Source organism: Hyperolius riggenbachi, chromosome 2 (genome assembly GCF_040937935.1).
Source record: "Hyperolius riggenbachi isolate aHypRig1 chromosome 2, aHypRig1.pri, whole genome shotgun sequence".
NCBI classification, from domain to species: domain Eukaryota; kingdom Metazoa; phylum Chordata; class Amphibia; order Anura; family Hyperoliidae; genus Hyperolius; species Hyperolius riggenbachi.
Genome location: NC_090647.1, coordinates 330,735,868 through 330,757,509, shown reverse-complemented (window position 1 = coordinate 330,757,509; position 21,642 = coordinate 330,735,868). Strand labels below are relative to the sequence as shown.

Here is a 21,642-nt window from a genome sequence, read left to right as displayed (position 1 = left end):
AGTGTAGCTAGCCGTGCCACACAAGTGACAGCAGCCAAAGCAGCCAGTCAAGCCCAGCAATGAATCACCACAGAAAGGTTTGGGCTGACAGTCTCACATTCATTGTCTGTAGTTACTGCCTGTGTACCTTCTCCCAGCCCCCGACTGCAGCTCTGACCCAGGTGCTGCGAGCAGGGGGAACTGTCTTTCCCTCTCTGAGAGTGTCTCTCCTCTCCTTCCTCATCATCCCCCACAATCCCCCCACCTTGCCAGCATTCACTTATCAATTAGGTCTGCCTGGAGACTCTTATGAGCACACAGAATGTGATAATGGGGGAAGGGAGCCTTATGATGTGCACTGATATCCTCCTGCTGACCAGCCATGAATGGGGTCAGTTTAACTCATAAGTTTTACCTCCTCTCCACACTTAAAACACAACTGAAGACTGGGAAATAAAGAGATTCACGTTACCTGGAGCTTCTCCCAGCCCCCTGCAGCCATCCTGTCAAAGATCCTCCGGTCCCCCACCGCAGCTCGGTTTATTCACCGCTGACTTACAAGTCAACGGCCACTATGCCTGCGCAGCTCTGGCCACACACATCCTTATTTGCGCTCCTGTGGCCGGCAGTGTATTGCGCAGGTGCAGTATGAGAAAATCTGTACTGCGTCCGCAAACCAGTACAAACTGCACCTGGCGGGGGACCAGAGGATCGGTTCAGGTATGTGCGGGCACAGGATGCCTGCAGGGGCTAACAGAAGCCCCAGGTAAGTGAATCTCTTTGTTTTTATTCAATCTTCAGGTCCACTTTAAGGTGGCCATACATTTATCGACTTTGTGGCTGATCAACCATCCGACTTGATTATCAAATCGGATGAAAATCAGTGCTGTTAAGAGAATGCGTGAACGATGATGCAACCGATTTCGGGCCGAAATTGGTTGCATGTATTGATCGGACATGATGAAAGATGTCGGGCCGTCGTGGTTGATCAGGTGTACAGCTGTAACCGCGAGCAATATCAGGACGAGCAACTAAACCCCCAGCACTGTCCCCTCTAAAGTCAAATGTGTACTATTCTTAATGTGTCCGCAGCTGGCTCCATCCAAAATCTGCATACATTTGCCTACGTTACTGTGGCAACCACCTGGGGCACGTGTATGCAGATTTCAGACGAAGCCCCCAGCGAACACAGACAGGTTAAGTGTAGTGCAACAGGAAGGGGCGGGGCAGCGTCAAGGCGGTGGTTAAGGTATCACAAGGTTGATTCCCAATCGATATCAGCATAAAATCGATCGGGAATTGGCCTGCAGTGCATGGGCAGCCAACTGATCTCTTTCTAATTAGATTGAATTAGAGAGAGATTTGTCTCTTGACTGAATCTGCTCATCATCACCTGATGTATGACTCTACCTTTGGAGTGCTGCCAGATTACGTGTGTTTTGGGGGGAAACTACGGAGATGCTCAAACTTCCCCGGCAGGCCCACTTACACCACTGTCTCTCCTTACATGCATTTACTGAGGAAACGCTGTCTGTCATTATGTGCATTTACTGGTGAAAGGCTGTCTCTCATTACATGCATTTACTGGGTAAACGCTGTCTGTCATTATGTGCATTTACTGGTGAAAGGCTGTTTCTCATTACATGCATTTACTGGGTAAACGCTGTCTGTCATTATGTGCATTTACTGGTGAAAGGCTGTCTCTCATTACATGCATTTACTGGGTAAACGCTGTCTGTCATTATGTGCATTTACTGGTGAAAGGCTGTCTGTCATTACGTGCGTTTACTGATGAAACGCTGTCTGTCATTATGTGCATTTACTGGTGAAACACTGTCATTATGTGCATTTACTGGTGAAAGGCTGTCTGTCATTGCATGCATTTACTGGTGAAACGCTGTCTCTCATTACGTGCATTTACTGGTGAATGGCGGTCTGTCATTACTTGCATTTACTGGTGGAACACTGTCTCTTATGTGCATTTACTGGTGAAACGCTGACTCTCATTACGTGCATTTACTGGTGAAACACGGTCTCTCATCATGTGCATTTAATGGGGAAACGCTGTCTGTCATTATGTGCACTTACTTCATTTTTTCATGTAACTACATTAGCTGGTATAACTACATTAGTTAGCCCCGCCCACATGAGATCACGACCACACCCATTTTTCACCGCGGCGCGTAATTTCTCCCATGAGCCCCGCCTGCCAGCCACTGTGCCCCTTTTGAGCCCCCCCAAAAATCTGAAGCTGGAGCCGCCGCTGCTCTATATGGCGATGAGAATCACCGCAAAGCACAAGGTGGTGGAAAAGGGCATGCAAAAATAGTTTGCATTTCCCTCTGGCCAAAAAGTGAGATTCCTTCAAGCTATATTGTGATATGCGTTATCCACAGCAGAGAGAAACGTGCTACTTTGTCCAAGAAATCCTAGATAGACATAATCTGATCATCCTTGCATGTTCAACACCATCCCCCACCTCACGTCTTCAGACAAAGCAGCACACGTGACACGCTATGAGGCTGTAAACAACCAACTTCACTCCACACGGTCCTTGCACAAAACATCTATATTGTTAAACACGAGCAAAACCCGTAGAGGACACCACATAATCCAAGGCACAGCATTTGTGAAGCCACGCAAACGAGCATGCAATGCACCTCAAAGCAGCAATAGCTGCACACCGTGGGGGAAATGGCTTTTCGAACTTCCGTTTAACCAATCCATGGTGGAGATGTACCCCTGCTGCATTACATCACCAATAGCGTCACGTCTTTGCGCCAATCACTGAATAACTAGAGAAGAAAATACGGTTTCCTCGAATAAATAGGCTGGCGCACGGCCCTTCTTTCTTCCCCAGTAGTCTGCATTTGTCATTTCCTTATCACGCAGCGTGCTAGCGGAAGGTTACCCTACTCTGACTACAATTTGCCACTACGTATCCGTGCGCGAGGCGGTGCTCTAAAGAAGAGACGAGGCGAGCGCGGTCGCCATTTTGAAGGTCTCTACTAGCGATAGCTGACCGTGAGGGACAATCTTTGGGACCCAGTTCTCCCCTCTAGGCTGTGGCTTTCTCCCTCTGGTTTCTTGCTCTGCTAAGCTACCAGGATGGATTTGTCAGGAGGTGGTGTAATTAGGGGCCCGGCGGGTAATAACGACTGCCGGATTTATGTTGGGAACTTGCCCCCCGATATCCGCACCAAGGACATAGAGGACGTATTCTACAAGTACGGCGCTATCCGGGATATCGACCTCAAGAACCGTCGGGGAGGCCCGCCTTTTGCCTTCGTGGAGTTCGAGGACCCCAGGTACTGGCTGCTGCGCTGCAGGCCGGGTGTATATGGGGGGGGGGCAGCTCGCATAGGTTGCTGCTCTTGCAGTGTCTCTCGTGTGTGCCTGGCGCTCCTGCAGGCTGCTGGACAATTGCGCGGGAGCTGCTTGTGCCTGTGCAGCGTGGGCTGCAGCACGATGCATGCACGACTCGTGCAGACTCCTGTGGCGCCCTCTGCCGCTAGAGGTGCGTGTGCTGTAAGGTTTGCATGCCTGGCTCTTTGTCTGACTTATTTCATGTTGTGGTTCGTAAAGAACAATTTATTGTGTTAGCAATTTGAAATGGTTAATACATTTTTTTTAAGGACTGAAGCTGAACAGCTGGCGCTATACATGGATAATTATTTGCTGAGCTTAAATGATAAACCTAATTATTTTTCATTTTAGGGATGCAGAAGATGCGGTTTATGGCAGAGATGGCTATGATTATGATGGCTATCGTCTGCGTGTAGAGTTTCCAAGAAATGGTCGAGGAACTGGAGGAAGGGTGGCTGGTGGAGGAGGAGGAGGAGGTGGTGGTGGTGGTGGAGGAGGAGGTGGTGGTGGCGGAGGAGGAGGAGGTGGTGGTGGCGGCGGCGGTGCACCCCGAGGAAGGTATGGGCCTCCTTCCAGGCGCTCTGAGTACCGAGTAGTAGTGTCTGGTAAGTGCTCATTTTAAACTTTCATTTACATCACTGAACTTAAATCAAATGTGGTTAGTTACATCAAAGTAATTTGAGATTGACTTATAAATCTTAAGCATGTTTTGTGGCTCTGTACAGTGTAAGAAATAAACATAGGGTGCAAAACAATAGACAATGGTGTACTCCAATATGCAAAATACAGATTTGGTAATTAGTTACAAAAGTAACATAATGTATAACAAATGGTAAGTGATGAAAGGGTGAGTTTAGATTATTTTGGTGGCTGTACACTAATTGCCACCTGATGTGGCCAAACAGTTCCTCTCTGTTCAGAATTGAATCATAGAGGAATTGATTCCTACTACACATAGCACCATTTTCAACTGATTTTAGCAGGAAATGGGCTCTATTACAAAACTTCATCAATGTCTTATCACCTAATTGATACAAATAACTTTCAGCACATTTACAAGCAAAATAATCACTGTAAGTTGTTCCTGATTAACTTCATTTCAATATTACTTTTCTTACCTGAATTATATTATGTTTGTCTTTGGAAGTTTAAAAAAATGTAACAAATAACATGAAAACAGGTGACAAAGCTTTGTGAATCATGTCCAATGTGTTGAAAATCAACAAACTGCAGCATTGTACTGTTCAATGCTGTGCAATACTGGCTAACAATTGGCTACTCCTGTCCAATACCCAAGCGATTCAAATCTTTCACTCTGATAGAAGTGATTGATTTTAGGAATAATTAATCACAGCTCACTCTACTGGACCTGGTGGTTACAATAGATTTTATGTAGGTGTGATCAAATCTACCAGGAATTAAGCAGGAAAATCGATAAGTGTATGGCTACCTGTAGATCCTGTGTTTAGTAGTAAGATGTTCTGCGGAAATTTGGCCATTGTAAGGCTACGTTTCCACTGTAGGGTGACCTTTTCGTCTGCAAAAAATCATGTAAGATTTTTGTACATGATGAAAATTCACATGTAAATTTTTTTTTAATGCAAATTTTTGTGCGTGAAAATTTGCATTACTTATTATATAATATGCCTAGTAACAGCTTAGTTATGGCTGCTGACAACTACCTGTAATCATGGATCTAATGCAAATTTACGTGAGAAATAACACATTTGCATTGCCTATGCAAAGCATTGTATGCGAACCATACGCAATGTCCAAAGAAATGATGCAGAACCTCAGATATTTTTTTTTTCATGCGTACAAAAATGCCCCCATCTTCAGGCACTCCCACCCAGCGCTGCAATATAAAGTGCATTGCTTCGGGATGCAAAATATAGGCCAATCAGGAACAGAAGTGTGGGAGGGGAAAAGTGGCCTCAGCCAATCAGGCTGCATTACATAGTTCAGTCTGAGGGAAAAGTAAAGCAGCAAAAAAGACAAACCAGCAACTTCCTTTGATTTTTTCCTCTCCTACTCCCCGCTCCAGAATGGCTGACAGGCCGCAGCCCGGGCGACACTCGGCTGAGTGTCGGGCTGCTCCTTCCACGTATGACGCGGCTGACGTCACACGCCGGCCGCCTCGCGTCATCACGGCGGCCGGCGTGAAACCGGCCACCGTGATGACGCGAGGCGGCCGGCGTGTGACGTCATCCGCGGAAGGAGCAGCCCGACACTCAGCCGAGTGTCGCCCGGGTTGCGGCCTGTCAGCCATTCCGGAGCGGGGAGTAGGAGAGGAGCCAGGACGCCGTCGTGGGACCTCCCGACCAGCACTGGGCTGGAAAAAGCCCCGGGTAAGTACAACTTTTATTTTTTAGATGAGCTCAGAGTCCCTTTAACTGTCTATTTTGAAGCCAATCCTGATGTAATTTCCTCCCCTATACTCCTCTGCCTGATTGTGTATGCATTGCCCGCCCTTGCCCCCATCTTCAGGCACTCCCACCCAGCGCTGCAATATAAAGTGCATTGCCTCGGGATGCAAAATATAGGCCAATCAGGAACAGAAGTGTGGGAGGGAAAAAGTGGCCTCAGCCTATCAGGCTGCATTACATAGTTCAGTCTGAGGGAAAAGTAAAGCAGCAAAAAAGACAAACCAGCAACTTCCTTTGTGTGGCAGATGTACCATATAACAGCCACAGAAACTGGGGACTGTTGTGTTATGGGTATGCAAATGAAGTGATTTTTTTTTTTTTCCCCCTTTGGATTGCCTAGTTAGAACATCCTTGTTACTGGTCTACCTGATAAAAAAAAATGTATTTTATGCCTGACAGTTACATTTTAAACAATGCCTATTAAACATAATTGATTTTTCTTGCAAGGAAAGTTAATTAAATCAGGGCCCAGGTTGTGGTTGGGATGGTATTTGGAAACTGGGGTAGACATTTATGGCGCTTTGTTAGTGAAAGTGAGGGCTGATGCACACTGGCCGGCAGTTTGTGCAGCATTTGCAGTTTGAAAAATGCTTTCTCATTTACTTGAATGGAAATTGACGCAAAATTGCCACAGTTCTACCACAATTCTTGTTCAAGTGAATGAGTTGTGATTGTTTTTTTTATGCCTAGCCCTCTACAAAATGCTGGCAATTGTGCCTCAGCCTTAGTGTGCCTGTAAAGAACAAAAGTGGGGTATGTACTTTGGCAAGGGGGAGCCCCTGGATCCAAAAGAGGCTCCCCCCCATCCTCTTCTGTTCCAGCGCTGGGACCCCTGAAAAAGAGCTGGTCAATGCATGTCCGGCAGTTCATGCAGGCGCAGTAGGTCTGTCCCACTCTGCTTCAGAAAAAGCCGAGCTGGATCAGGACCTTGCTACACTCTGTGCAGGCTTTACAGGGCTGATCGGGTTTGGCTTTTTCCTCCGCTGGCTCAGTAGTGTGAACCAGCCCTAAGTCTATGTTCAGAGTGGCGTGTTGTGGTGTAAAGTAGGGCAATTTTAACGTGCGGTATCCTAAAGGTTTCGTAAATGTAGGTATTTACTAATGGGAGCTGCTCTGTAGTGTGCACCCCCCACCCCCATATCTATATGATGGCCTCCATTTTCTCTGTCCCTGTGTTGTTGAAAAACCTGCGGGAATGTTGCACATCCCTTCCCACATGACGGGAGATGTAGTCCATCGCATGAATGTGCTACATCTCCCAGCAGGCATGGTGGGGGCCAGTGGTGTGTGACATCTCCAAGGGTGTTTCAACCTCTGGTTTAGTGACATGGACAGAGAAGATGGAAGCCCTCATAGTTATATAGGTAAATACATTTCTGCTGCCCTGCACAAAACCCAGTGTTCACAAACCTCACTTGGGGATTTTTTTTTTTTAAAAAGATTACCTTAACCACTTCACCACTGAGGGGTTTTACCCCTTGAGCACCAGAGCAATTTTCACCTTTCAGCGCTCCTTCCATTCATTCGTCTAATGCTGGGAATACACGGTTCGTTTTTGCCTTCGTTTAAACCTTCGATTCGTTCGGTAAACGAATCGAGTGTTGAAAACGTATGTGAAAATAGTCATAATCTCATTATAGTTTCGATTAATAGACCCCAAAAACGAACGACTAGTGATCGAACATGTTTGATATTATCTCTCTTTATCCATCTAATCGAGCCATTGGTAGGCTTGATGGCTGTTCAGATCGATTATACATTCGTTTTTGCTAGTCCGTCCCTGTAAAAAGGGATTTTCGTTTCGTTTCTTTGCAGCCTTCGATCATTGGAAAAACGAAACCATCAGAATCGGAAAAAAAAACTAAACCGTGGGTGGTGATATTAACCGTATGACTGATTATTTCGGGATCGAAAAGGACAAAAGGCACAATCGAAACGAAGGTTTAAACGAAGGCAAAAACGAACCGTGTATTCCCAGCATAACTTTATCATTACTTATCACAATTAAATGAACTATATCTTGTTTTTCCCGCCACCAATTAGGCTTTCTTTAGGTGGGACATTATGCCAAGAATTATTTTATTCTAAATATGTTTTAATGGGAAAATAGGAAAAATGTGGGGAAAACATTATTTTTCCGTTTTCGGCCATTATAGTTTTTAAATAATGCATGCTACTGTAATTAAAACCCATGAAATGTATTTGCCCATTTGTCCCAGTTATACAACCGTTTAAATTATGTCCCTATCACAATGTTTGGCACCAATATTTTATTTGGAAATAAAGGTGCATTTTTTTCAGTTTTGCGTCCATCCCCAATTACAAGCCCATAGTTTATAAAGTAACAGTGTTGTACCCTCCTGACATAAATATTTAAAAAGTTCAGTGGTACTTATCCGTTAGCCGGGTGCATCCGGCAGGTGGCGACAAAACTCCACCAGAGTTACATCTTTCCCTACTATCCATGTCGGCCTGGAGGAGGAATAGTAATTAGCGCCACCTGCCGGATGCGCCCGGCTAACGGATAAGTACCAGTTCAGTCCCTAAGGTAACTATTTACGTATTTTAAATTGTACATTTTTTTTTAATTACAAAAAATGGTGTGGGAGGTAATGAGTTAATTTTTTGTGTAGAAGTAATGTATTTGTATGTGAAAAATGCTTTAGGGTGTAGTTTTACTATTTGGCCACAAGATGGCAACAGTAACTTTGTTTAATGCGACCTCCAAGCGTCCTTCTGGACGTTGGAGGAAGTACTAGGAGGCTGGGAATTTATTTATTTTTCACTATGATCACGCTGCTTATCGGAGAAGCAGCGGATCATTGCGGGGCTTAGATCAACGAACGGGAATGGATTTTCCCGTTCATTGATCTCCGGGCGAGCGGCCGGCGGCGTGTTTACGAGCGGGAGTGGGAGCGCAGGCAGCGGCGGGAGTGCGGAAAGGACGTATTTCTCCGTCCCTGGGGGTGAAAGGATGGAAAAAGGGACGGAGAAATTCGTACCGACGGGGGTAAAGTGGTTCAAATAACCTACCACCTTCTTTTTACCCATGATATTGTTTTAAATTTTTAAATTACCTTTTTCCCTTTAAAATTCTGTTCTTCTTGAAAAGTGTAAACATGGCATTGACCCCTGAATAACTTGTAGGTCTGCAGTCCTTGGCCATCAGAAGTTTGAGCACAGTGTTGGAACTCTGCACAAGAGATGCAATGTACTAAGCGCTTATCATGCACTGAGTCAAGCCTAGTACACACATGAATACCATTTGTCTGCAGGGATCAGAATTCAACCCCTCGGGCAACAGTTCTGTACCGATTCATCACACATCTAGTTGGGTTATGACTGGCTATCATGTGATGCACAGCAGTGTTTAGTCAGGATAGTCCATAAGATGCAAATAATTGTGAGTTGATGCAGGATTATGAAAATGTATACAGCTTGAAAAGGGACTAATCAAATCTCCCCAAGGTGGAATTTGATTGGTCAGTATTCAAGCTGCATAAAGCTGTTAAAGGGCTCAAACCAACTAGCAGCTTTTTCTAAGCGCTAGTGATTTGAAAAAGCTCTTGCTAATGCAATGCTATGGATGATTTTTGTAAAATCACTTCGCTCATGTGGGATCACACACATAGCATTATATTAGCAAGAGCTTTTCAAATCACAAGCGCTTAATAATGTACTGCTAGAGTTCCAGGCCTAAAGGACAACTGATGTGGAGTCTGACATTTTTTTTTTTATAAGCAAAACCAATTGCCTGGCTATTCTGATGATACTCTGCCTCTTAATTCTTTTAGCCATAGACCCTCTACAAGCATGCAGCAAATCAGGTGTTTGACATTGTCAGATCTGACAAGATTAGCTGCTTGCTGCTTTTTAGGTGCGATTCAGACACTACTGCAGTCGAATCAGCAGGGCTGCCTGGCAACTAATATTGTTTGAAAAGAAAGAAATATAGCAGCCTCCATATTCCTCACTTCAGTTGTCCTTTAATCTTGCATCGGCACTGTAATTTGCATCTCCTTGACCATACCTAGTATTTATGTACCGTGTTCTCCCCAGGCTCTTTTAGCCGGGTGCTCCACCGGGCTAATTTTGGTGAGCACCTGGCTGTCATTGGCTTGCCTTATCCTCCTCCTATGCTGTAAGCAGAGTTGCACCGGCCCTACATTCTCCCGGCTGTGCCCCACCCAGCTACTTTTTCATGCCACCCGGCTGGAAAACATTTCTGGGGAGAACACTGATGCAGATACTTGATCTCTTACGTATTTTTCCTTTTTTACCTTAAATGAAGGTGATCTAATGTTGGCTGACAGTATGTGGAAGACTTAAAGGAAATTAAGTAAATGTAACTGTAATTTGGCCCTTTCTATTGCTGTAGAAAGTAATTTTGCTTATTTTTTTTTCTTAGGGCTCCCTCCAAGTGGAAGCTGGCAGGATTTGAAGGATCACATGCGTGAAGCAGGTGATGTATGTTACGCTGATGTTTACCGAGATGGTACTGGTGTCGTGGAATTTGTGCGGAAAGAAGATATGACCTATGCTGTGCGGAAGCTGGATAACACTAAATTTAGATCACATGAGGTAGGTACAATTGGGGTTTGTCTGCTGTACATTGCTGCATGGTTGTTTATGGGATATTAAACTTGTGCTCTTAAAGGTAAGAGTGGCAAAACTACCTCAGTTACTACTTGAGTAGAATATGGATTTCCATCACCCTCAAGAGTATTTCATCTTGCCTGACTTGCATAGCTGTTTAAGCTTGGTTTGTTCAATCCCAGGTTCTGTCTGTTTAATAGGGAGAAACTGCCTACATTCGTGTAAAAGTTGATGGTCCTCGGAGCCCAAGCTACGGAAGATCGCGTTCTCGCAGTCGTAGTCGTAGCAGAAGCCGTAGTAGAAGCAACAGTCGCAGCCGCAGCTACTCTCCAAGAAGAAGCCGTGGATCCCCTCGCTACTCTCCCCGTCACAGCAGATCTCGTTCCCGTACATAAATAGAAAAGTGATATTACTTTTGTAGACCCTCATGTTGTATACAGTTTCTTTATCCAGTCCATTACTTTTTTAATTCACTGTTTTATTAAAGTTTTTGAAGTGTTAAGCCTTTTGTGTAGACTAGTAAGGCTAATGCTCGCACCAGTATCTTCCGTCATGTCTGAAAGCGTATCTAGCAGTAGTAGGTAAAGTACCACAAGTCGACAAGCCACTCTTCAGAAGCACCAACCTTGGTGTGTAATTGGTGGTGGGGATTTGGGGTGGTTGTGGTATAAAACATTAACTTTGTGTTTGTCTTTTTATGGGGAAATCCTGTTTTACCTTGCTTTTCATGTGTCTTTCTGTAGACATATCTGAAGAGATGGATTAATGGATTATGGAGGACATTTCAATCATTTTAGGATTGTCAAATGGAGGATTGAGGAGGATCAGATCAAAAATGGAGGACATGGTATGACTCCAAGTGCTGTTGTGAGACAAAATTGGCAGTATTGAATTTATGCTATTAATTGCTATATTCAAAGAGCAATCTTCTCTACCTGAGGTCTTGCTTTTATAATAAAGTGCTTGTAGTTTGTGTGCCACAATACTTCTGTTTTGTGGGTCTCTGGATTTATGTACAGTATAATATCAATACTGCTAACTCTGCATGTCCTCTCTGTGACTGATAAATATTGCAATTGTGTTTTGCCAGAATTAAAATAGATTTCAAACTCAGATGTTTGCAGACTATTGTTAAGACAGCATTTTTGTGTCTAATTTACTCATCACAGACTTGTAGGTGGCAGCTAGTTCCTCTTCCTTTCATTACACATTCTTCCCCCCCCCCCCCCCCCCCTATTCAGTCCAGTTATATATTTCTGCCATATTCTTGTAATATACCACATAAACATTAGGGGTAGTCCAGCAGAGGAGTAAGCAAAAATTACTGAGTGCATGTATATCTGGTGCTGCTGCAGATGGGATTCCATTCATTTTACCTAGGTAAAGCCTGGTACACAGCTTCAACTTTGGACAATTTTATCAGCTCCGTTTTAGTATGAATACCTATGAACATATTGTGTGGTGCTACATGGAGTTGGTCAAATTGGCTAATCAGAATTGAATTTTTATACCAGGCTTAACTCTCAGGCCTGGGACCCACTAGAGCAATTTTAGCAGCGATTTGTGATTTCTGGAAAGTGGCAGTAATTTGCACTTCCCTGCTTTTTTGGAAATCAGTTTGCAATCATGAATGGGTCCCAGGCCTCACATTTTGCTGTGTAACTGTGTGTAATTCACTCTGGGTAGTTCATACTAAAATGTTCCGACCCCTCCCCCTTTTTTTTTTTAAGGCTAAGTTGATTCAGTTTTGTGTGGCTTGTTCAGTGTGGCTTAAAATTAACTGTAAAGAGACCCTGGCACTTGTTCACACACGGTGGAGTAAACAGTTTATCCATAATGTTTCAGCTGTGCTCTTTTTTTTTAAATCCCTATAATTCCATTACTGTTATATTGCTTTTTCCCTTGTAATCTGTTGCAATGCAATGTTCTGAAAATGTCCACCTTGAAACCTGTGTTGAAATCTACTTGTCCACCTCCTAATGCCTGTTACACACCATACAATTTTCTGTCAGATTGACCGGTCGAATAAGTAATTTGACAAGTTAGATCAGGTTTATGAGGTTTTTTTTTCCCATTCTGTACAAAATCAACCTATCGGAAATTATAAATTCGACCTGTCGATCTGATGGGTAATTACATGGTGTGTACCAGGATAAGACTTCAGAAGATGAAACAAAGTGGTCCTCATAACTTGCTGAGATAAGTGTAGAATCTAGTGAGGTTTTGAATCCCTGTTTATGCAAGAGTGATCTGATTTTTAACAGGAGCCATAAAAAAAAGTTTACAGTGTGTGAAAGTGCATGAGTCACTTTAAAGTTCCCTTTCCACCCTTGTAATTATGACCATCCCTCCCAGTAGTCATAAGATGAACAGTTCTCTTACAAATTCTCTAAATATCCACATTTTTAGGAAAAGTGCTGATCCCATGACTGCCATGGTAATCATTTGACTGTAAAAGCCACACAGCCCTACTCGTCCTGTTTCTTTGCCATTGCAGTTCATTTTTCCTGATCACTGATAGAAGTAAGCTATTGGAGCTGAATAAACAAAGTGGAGGAACACGTGACTGAGTTCATTCCAAACTAGATTTTTAACCCATAAAAAAAAAAGACAATGTTCTCCAGGAAATTAAGCTACCTTAATTTATTTTTTTTTCTTCTGAACTGTTCATCTTATTTCCTTTGTGGCTAAAGCAATGGTGGGTAGGGCCCCTTCTCCACCTTTGCATTTTCAAATAACGTTTTTAACTCTCAATGCCGTGATATGCAGGGACTACAGAAGTGTTTGGACTGCATAGTCTGATGTCTCATCCACGTGTTGCGATTCTGGAGTCTGAACGTGTGGTTGCTGACAAATTGCTTCAAATGCATTGCAGTTTCCATTCCTTATGATGTATAGAAATAACCGAAGAATGTATTGCAATGGCTCTTGCGTTTCCTGATGTGCACAAGTGGGGAAGGGGCCTTAGGGCTTTAATAGTAGTAAGCCCATGCAGCTAATTAGGACTGTCGGTTACATGTTTAAAGTTGCATAGACCAAATAACATGTTCATAAGTATATTAGTGCTGCAACTTGGGAAAACAAGGTTACTTCAGAATCGTTCATGCATTTTTCTACAGCTGTTAATTCTCTTGCAAATGTCTGGGGTGGAAAGTGTATTGGTTAAGGGCTCTGACACAGAAGATGTTGGGTTTGAATCTCTGCTTTTCCTGTTCAGTAAGCCAGCACCTATTCAGTAGAAGACCTTGGGCAAGACTCCCTAACGCTGCTGCCTGTAGAGCGCATTCTAGTGGCTGCAGCTCTGACGCTTTGAGTCCGCCAAGAGAATAGCGATATAAATGTTCTGACTTGTCTTTTGTCTCTGTCCATGAGTAGTTAAAATGCATCATTGGCTCAAGTTTGTTGCGCCTGCTTCAGGTTGAGGATAGGTTAGGTCAGGGATGTCTGTTTTTGGAAAGGTATTCTATGAAATGCCACTCTAAAGAGTATGCGTGAGTAAGGGCTGGTTCACATTACAAGAGCTTTTTAAGTGCTAGTGATTTTAAAAGATCTTGCTAATGCATTGCTATGGTTGGTTTTTATAAAATCACATAGCGTTAGTGAGAACACACACATAGAATTACATTAGCTAGAGCTTTGAAAATCACTAGTGCTTATAAAAAAGCTCTTGCAATGTTAACCAGCCTTAGCTAGGTGCACACCATGCAATTTTCTGTTAGATTTACCCGCCAGATTCTTTGTTCCAACATGTTAGAAAAAATTGTATGGTGTGTGTGTACCTAGCATAAAAGCATATGCGGTTTGAAAATGTAACATGCCAGATGAGATGAAATCCACATTTCAGCTTTATTATATATACTGCCAGCGTACTAGATGACACTACAGAGCAAATTCCCTTAATGTCTAAGGTGGTCACAAATTGTTTTTAAAACCTAGTATTTTTAGGTTTCCTCTAAGGGAGGGAATACACTTGCAGTGACCTTTTCCCTTGCGATTCCTGGGTCTCCATTGACATAAAGTGAATGTTTACCGTTTAAAAAAAGAAAGTCAGATACTCACCTGAGGAGAGGGAAGGCTCGGTCCTAATGAGCCTTCCCTCTCCCGGTGCCCGGTCCCGCGCAGGATCCCCCGTGGCAGTATTCGACCAGTTCGGTCAAATACTGCCACTTCCGCATGCCGAAGGGAGCTTTCGGGAGCACTCAGGCTCCCGATGACGCGGCCGCTCCATACTACGCATTCTTGAGCGCCCTCTGACGCGCTCGCGCGTACGTAGTATGGAGTGGCCCGTCTTCGGAAGCCCGAGTGCTCCCGAAGACCTCCGAAGTCCCTGCGGCAGCGGACGCGAACGGGGGAGCCAGTGCAGCACCGAGGGCACCGGGAGAGGAGAGGGAAGGCTCATTAGGACCGAGCCTTCCCTCTCCTTAGGTGAGTATCTGACTTTCTTTAAACGGTACCCAATGGCTTTAAGCGAACGAGTTTTCTGAGAATGGTCTGTAATTCTTGTTTGCGGCGGCAAATGCTGTAATTGCGACCGCGTGTCGTGCGTGTAAAAGCAGTAAGCTGTCTGATTTAAGAACGCTCTGAAAATATGGAACGCAAAATGTGAAAGCGGTCACAAGCATTTCCTGAGCAGGGCTATTGACTTCAATATCCTGTGGAATCGTGCACATTTTGTTGTCCCTGGCAAAATGCACAATCGCAGCTAGTATGTACCATGCCTAAAGTATGCTTGCACATTCCGTATGTTAGACACTACAGTATTTAGGTTTCATTTTCTACCAAGGATTAGTTTAGGTTTGGGAGATCTTCAACACTTCTCTGGGAAAGACTGATCATTTTAGGTTCATTGTCCTGCCTGATGATTAGAGGGTTGCTTTTTCTCTCCAGCCTCTTAATCTTCAGGGTTTACCATTTTGAAGTATCCTTGATTTAACAGTTGCAGTGCTAATTAATCAGGCAAACTATTTTATTTTTTTTAATGGATACCGGAATTGAGTGACATTTCCTTTTTAAACAATCCATGTTGCCTGGCTGTCTGCTGATCCTCTGCCTTCGAATTCCTTTTAGCCATAGACCCTGAACAAGCATTTAGCTCAGAGGTCTATTATTGCATCTAAAAAGATCAACAGGACTGGTATTGTTTAAAAGGAGATATGGCGGCCTCCATATTCCTCTCCCTTCAGGTGTAGGGGAAATAGAAGCAGCCACTTACTAAACTGTGTTAAAGGCGGGAACTCCTAACATGCAGATCTCTCCACTAACTTGGGAAGCATAAGCCTCACTAGCCATTAAAGGACACTGAAGTGAGAGTGGTATGGAGGCTGCCATTTATTTCCTTTTAAACAATACCAGTTGCCTGACAGCATGCTGATCTATTTGGCTGCGGTAGTGTCTGAACACCAGAAATGAGCATGCAGCTAATGTTTTCAGATCTGACCATGTCAGAAACACCTGATTTGCTGCATGCTTGTTCAGGGTCTCTGGTTAAAGGTATTAGAGGCTAAGGCTCAGCAGGATAGCCAGGCAAATGGTATTGCTTAAAAGGAAATAAATATGGTAGCCTCCAAATAACTGTTACTTCAGGTTCTCATTAAAGGCTTTTCGGTGGCAATCTGTTGGCTGGCCACCGGCAGCACACCAGTGACTTTATTTTTTAGCATTGCTTCAACTATCTTGGTGAGTGAAATATATTGAGCATTTTTCTGACCTGCACAAAAGGGTAATTTCTTGACTAATGTAGATTATCTAGCTATATACATAGTTACTAATTTTCTATGAACGAGTGCATATTCGGTGTTGGGACATTTCATACTACACATTTGATTCAGGTAAGTGATACTGAAATTGCTATAACCAGGGGATGAGATCTGGTTACAGCTAATAAACTTGCATTCTCGAGGCCCGCACACGACTGCTTTTATATTTCTGTTGTGTTTACTTTAAATAGCCTGCCTCACTTGCTGTAGACCAGAGTTGGACTGCCTCTCAAAATGACATTTTGATAGTTGGAGGTATTGTGGTATGTGTGGTTATTACAAAAATATTGCACTAATTCAGCAGATATGGAATTTTCCACAAGCTATGGGTTGTCAGATTTGTGCCTTGTTCCTACAAGCATTTTTTTAATTGAAAACTGATGTGCTTTATCCTTAGGGAAAACAATGTAAAATAGTTGTTTACTGCAGATGCTATTTCAATTGCTAAATTGCTCCCTTGTGATTAGTCTCTTGGCAGCTTGCCCATATACTCTAATACTTTTAAAGTGACTGTGTAGGGAGAGGGTTATAAAGGTTACCATATCTATTTTTTTTAACAGTGCATCTTGCCTGGTTGTCCTGCTGATCTTTTGGGCCTCTTGCAGGCTCGGTTTAGCCGCTGTCAAGCGCCTTCCTGTTGCAGAATAATCCAACCAAATGGTTGTATTCGTAACCCCAAACTTGTCAGTGGTTGGTTACTGCCAGGTTTAAAAAACAAACAAACCGCAGAATGTAGCATCCAGGTCCAGTTACCGCCAGCTTGGATGCACATTTAGCGATTCCACAAGTCAGCTGGCTGCATGCAAATGGGAGTAGCCGACAAGCAGTTAAGTGTGCTGCTGTCAGCCTTTATTGTGAAAGAGCCTTTATGGGCTGGTGCACACCAGAGCGGTTCTGGAGCGTTTTAAAAACGCTAGCTGTTTGAAAACTGCTTGGGTAATGTATTTCAATGGGCTGGTGCACTTGCAAACTAGGGGGTGGGGGCGCAGCATTTTTTTTAGATTTCTGAGGTGTTTCCGCCTCAATGTTAAAGTATAGGAAAGTGGAAAACCGCTCTGATCAGAGCTGTTTTCCAGGCGTTTGTTACAGAAGCTGTTCAGTAACTACTGTAGCAATATATGAAATCTGCTACACAAACACTCCAAAAAACACTAGGCATGTTTAGGCAATCTCTAAACAATCGCTCTGAAAATCTGCTTCAAAAACCTCTAGCGTTTTGCGGATCTGCTAGAGGTTTTTGGTGTGCACTGGCCCTACCTTTTGTATTTTAATCCACTGACTCCGAACAAGTATGCTGATCAGGTGGTCTTACTAAAGGTTTGACCATTTTCTGCATGCTTGTTTCATATTCTGACATTAAACCAGAATGCTGAGACAGCCAGGCAGTTGTTTAGAGCTAGTTAATTACACAAATAATTCCTGCTTCTGTGCAATTAGAATGTAGCTTTGAATTGGGCTGATCAAAAATGACAACCAGGTCTATGGATCAGCCTGATTCCAGTTTGCATACAGCTTGCACTAAGTTTGCATGCAGGTCAGAAGGATTAGAATATTTCTGATCTCTTTTTTTGTTTTAAAAGAAATGACTATAGTAACCTCCATATTCTTCTGACTATAGTCACTTTAAAGTGGCACTGCAGACATTTTTCTTAAGAGTATGGCTGTTGGAGCTTTTGCCTTATATTTGTAGTATTGGGAAAGTTTATTTTTGTATAGTGTTTTTTTTTTTCCTTTTTTCCCTGTGGGGGTTATGAATGGCATTATAAGTCAGACACAAGTTCTGATTCATGTGCTGTTCTTTAGGGCTGTTTTATACTATGCGCATCTGCTACATGTTGCAATGTTTCTGATTGTATGATAAATGCAGACATCAGCAAAATGAAAATTGCAGGAACCCTTTCATACTAATGTGATCAGATTTTTCCCGATTGCAAATGTCCTGCATGCTGCATTTCTTCTGCATTTTTCTTTGCACTAATGCATAGTGAAATCGCACTGCGTTTTGAAATTGCACTGCGGTATTAAACAGCCCTTAAAAGTTTTTTTTTTTTTATTGCTTTTGATATGCTCATGTGGGAAAATTCCCTTCCTTCCCATCAGTGCAGAGAAAATGGCTCAAGTTCAATTTTTGGAAAGCCTGAGTTAATCAACAGTTTTCAGTTTTGAAAATTTATAAATTGTGGTTTGCAAAGCACCTGATGTTGCCCTATGTGATATTTCTCCCCCTTTCCCATGCCATGCTACAAACTAATTTCTAATCTTTTTAGTTATACACTTTCACTAGACTTCTTTGTTTTGGGAAATGGAATGGTTATTTGTGCATACATGATGGTGTTTTTAAGTCTGCACACATAACTGATCAGTTCCCAGAAACATGTTTTGACACTATCTAACTCTGCCTCTTTTTGATTTTGCTGGTTATAAAGGTTTGGATTGGAGAGGGCTCACTGGATCCCAATCCTGGAGCTGGATCATTGGATTCAAATCATAGGAAGGAGTGAATAGGATAGGGATGCAATCCAGGATTCATGGAGCGGGATCAGATAACAAGAACATAGGAGTGGATTCCTGCCCCATCTTAACACCATTCGTATGGAATCATTTTTGTAAACCTCCAATTGGCTATTCTAGATTTTTTTTTTTTGTTTTTTTTTTAACAAGTGGAGCGCTTAGGATGCCAGAAGGAGTTGCAAGCTTTTTTTCTTTTTTGTTAAAAGCACAGAGGAGACCAGAGTCACGCTGGAGCCATCCCCTGGGAAGGATACAGCACCAATAGATGGTAATCAAAAGGGGTAAGGGGAGGGTTGGCTTGAAACTAGTAAACCTATATCAAAATTAAAGGGAATGAGTGGTAAATTTTAAGTAGAATTCTGCTTCTCACCAATAAATGAATAAAATGTAAGTGGTTTCTGTGTGACTTCTTAGATGTGATTGCCCACAGGTGGCACACATGTGTTCATTTCTCTAAACACTGCTAAGCTTTGTGAAGGTAAGTTGAAATTATCCAATCTTGTTTAATACATCCCCATCTGTCACTTGTAAACAATTGTTAAATTAATGGGCTCATTCATAAAGCTGCAGTGTTAAAGGGAAAACTCCAGAATGTGATAAACTGCTAGATTCCAGCTTGGTAATTCTTTTATAGTTTCCTATTGAGTCCCCAGTACAAAGACACAATTAATAAAAGGAGAACTCCATAAAGTAACTAGCCCTCTTCTGAAGAGAAGAAACTTAAAAATGCTTTTCATGCCTCAGTGAATGTTTTTCCATGGATATGCTTAATTTTATTGGTTGTATAATTAGTACAGTATGTCTCACTTCATATAAGTAGAGGTGGCCACACAGTATCAAAACTACCATTTGAACCATGGTTGTTGAAGTCTTACGCTGGGCATAGACTGGTCGATCCGGCGGCCGATTAGCCGCCGGATCGATTCCAGCTTGTCCCCGCCGGCGGGCCTTCTCAGCCGCTCGATTCCCTGCCATTGTCCGCCGGCGGGAATCGAGTGGGCGCGGGTCGAGCGGCTTGATCGGGCCAGCTGAATATTATCAGCTGGTCGATACACGGTCCAGAAACGTACCGTGTATCCCCAGCATTACACCCTGTGTGACTTCTTAGATGTGATTGCCCACAGGCAGCACATGCATTTACATTTTCTATTTTTCTTAAACACCCCCCCCCCCCCCCCCCCCCCAAAAAAAAATAGAAATGGTGTGACTACTCTATCAATCTATGACATTAGCTGACTCCTGCCTCCATCTACACTGCTCCATGAAAGGATGGACTGGGATTTTTTTTCCAACCCACCTATTTTCATTTTCAGTTAGACACTGAAAATGTGTAATTAGTTCAGCGGCAGCTTTTATGCATGTACAATCCACTGCTATCTGTATGTTCAGCTGAGGAGTAGTACATCCTTATTATGAATAATGCATCTAATTTGACATGTAGCTTTACACCTGATTTGTTAGAGGGGCATGCAGCAGTAACCAGTCTCAGTATTTGGGTGATACTCCATGATCCTATTGATTTGCAAGTGACCACGTGAAATAGTTTTTTTTTTATTTTTTTTATTCAGTAGCATGATTAAGTAATCGTTCTCTTAATAGTTGACTGAATTTGTGGAAATATGTTAAATCCTTGACTGCGTTCAGTGGGAAAGCGATGTATAGTGTTTTTTTCCTTTAAACTGGCCACCTTGACAAAGTAGTGTTTTGGGTAAGCATCGATCATTATCAGGGCGTACTCTTGCCTAAAAGTGGAATTCCAGAGATAAGTTAAGAACAAAAATCGCCTTCCTTTTTTCAACATTAATGTAATGCTGGTTTAGGAGTGCTGCCTCCCGTATAGTTTTGTAGTATACCGGTAGTATTGCTAGTAACAAATTCTTAAGGACACTTAGCAAAATTTGTGTGTGGTTCGCAGCACACCTAATGCAAGGTCAATAGCATTGCCATTGACTTGCGTTGTGCAATTTTTTTTTTCTGTTTCTCTGCATTTTGAAATCGCACAGCATTACTTCATTTCTACACATGCAATGTGCAAATCACATGGAACAAATCCATTTAGACACAGAAAAATTGCATTTGGTTTGTGAAAAATCGCATGTGAATTTGAAGTAAAGTGCATACAATTTCATGTAAGTTTAATTTCATTGGTATGCACAAAAATTGCTTGTGGAATTGGAATTGTAGAAAATAACATCTTGAATTTGCAAGGATAAGTATGAATGCCAAACACTGCAAATGCAGCGCAGGAGACTTGGGTGCAACTGGCGCCACCATAGACCGTATTAGGAATTACGGCTATAGCGGTGCAGTCAGTAACTTTGGCGCCGTCAGACGGAGCTGAAGTTGCTTTGAAAACGCTAATTCGGCCTCCAGCAATAGCTGGAAGATGAATTGCATCATTCCCGCCGCTATCCATGTGGACCTAGAGGGGGAATAGTATTTAACAACCGCCGGGAACTTGTGCAGCAGTAGGATAAGCCATATACCGGCTGTATCCTGCGCTCCAGTCTCCCGGCGGCGAATTCTCTTGGACGCATGAATGCTGCCTAAATCCAAGGCCTTGCGCACACACACGCTAGCCTATTTTTGGACAAGTCGGTTAGTTGTCACTGCCTCTGAGCCACAAAGTCTTCAAGGCCCCACCTGGCCAAGAACATTGTTCTCCTAGGTTAATCATCCCACTCCATTGAGTGCAGCACTGTTGTCGCCACATGGCAACAGACTATCACTAGCCTGCAGCCTTAGCCCTGAACTGAGTCCTGACCTTTTCCAGATGAGTCCTCATGCCTGTGTATGAGGCTTTATTGTACAATGCCTTTAACCTCCCTGGCGGTAAGCCCGTGCTGAGCTCGGGCTATGCCGCGCAGGGGGATTTCTCAGGCCCCACTGGGCCGTTTTTTTTTTTTTTTTTTTGCAGCTAGCACTTTGCTAGCTGCGTGTGCCCTCTGGTCGCTGCCGCTCCGCACCAATAACGTGGCGCTCCCCGCGCCGTGAGGGTCCCCCCCCCC

The 21,642-nt window shown here is 43.3% G+C and overlaps 2 protein-coding genes across 3 annotated transcripts in view; one reads left to right on the top strand and one right to left on the bottom strand.

The window, feature by feature from the left end:
• Positions 1 to 2,847, bottom strand: part of DYNLL2 (dynein light chain LC8-type 2) — a 74,855-nt gene extending 72,008 nt beyond the window's left edge. Inside the window, exon 1 of the mRNA XM_068269348.1 lies at positions 2,640 to 2,847. The gene's annotated coding sequence lies outside the window, so the exon portion shown is untranslated. The remainder of the gene's footprint in view (positions 1 to 2,639) is intronic.
• SRSF1 (serine and arginine rich splicing factor 1) lies at positions 2,787 to 19,025 on the top strand. Of its 2 annotated transcripts, XR_011026312.1 has the most exons (5): positions 2,787 to 3,287; positions 3,697 to 3,950; positions 10,180 to 10,352; positions 10,568 to 11,214; positions 18,550 to 19,025. XR_011026312.1 is itself a non-coding variant. In XM_068269346.1 (4 exons), the coding sequence occupies exons 1-4, from the start codon at positions 3,088 to 3,090 to the stop codon at positions 10,760 to 10,762; spliced, it is 822 nt and encodes a 273-aa protein (XP_068125447.1). In that variant the 5' UTR covers positions 2,787 to 3,087; the 3' UTR covers positions 10,763 to 11,480. The 2 variants fall into 2 exon arrangements, 1 of the variants encoding a protein (XP_068125447.1); XM_068269346.1 differs by lacking the exon at positions 18,550 to 19,025 and having other exon boundaries at positions 10,568 to 11,480.
• Positions 19,026 to 21,642: the final 2,617 nt, after the last annotated feature.

Bases quoted from the DNA above. Each gene is read 5' to 3' on its own strand.
- SRSF1 (XM_068269346.1), top strand. From the start codon at position 3,088: ATGGATTTGTCAGGAGGTGGTGTAATTAGGGGCCCGGCGGGTAATAAC. The intron at 3,288-3,696 runs GTACTGGCTGCT...TTTTCATTTTAG, and splicing joins GTGGAGTTCGAGGACCCCAG to GGATGCAGAAGATGCGGTTT. The intron at 10,353-10,567 runs GTAGGTACAATT...TCTGTTTAATAG, and splicing joins CTAAATTTAGATCACATGAG to GGAGAAACTGCCTACATTCG.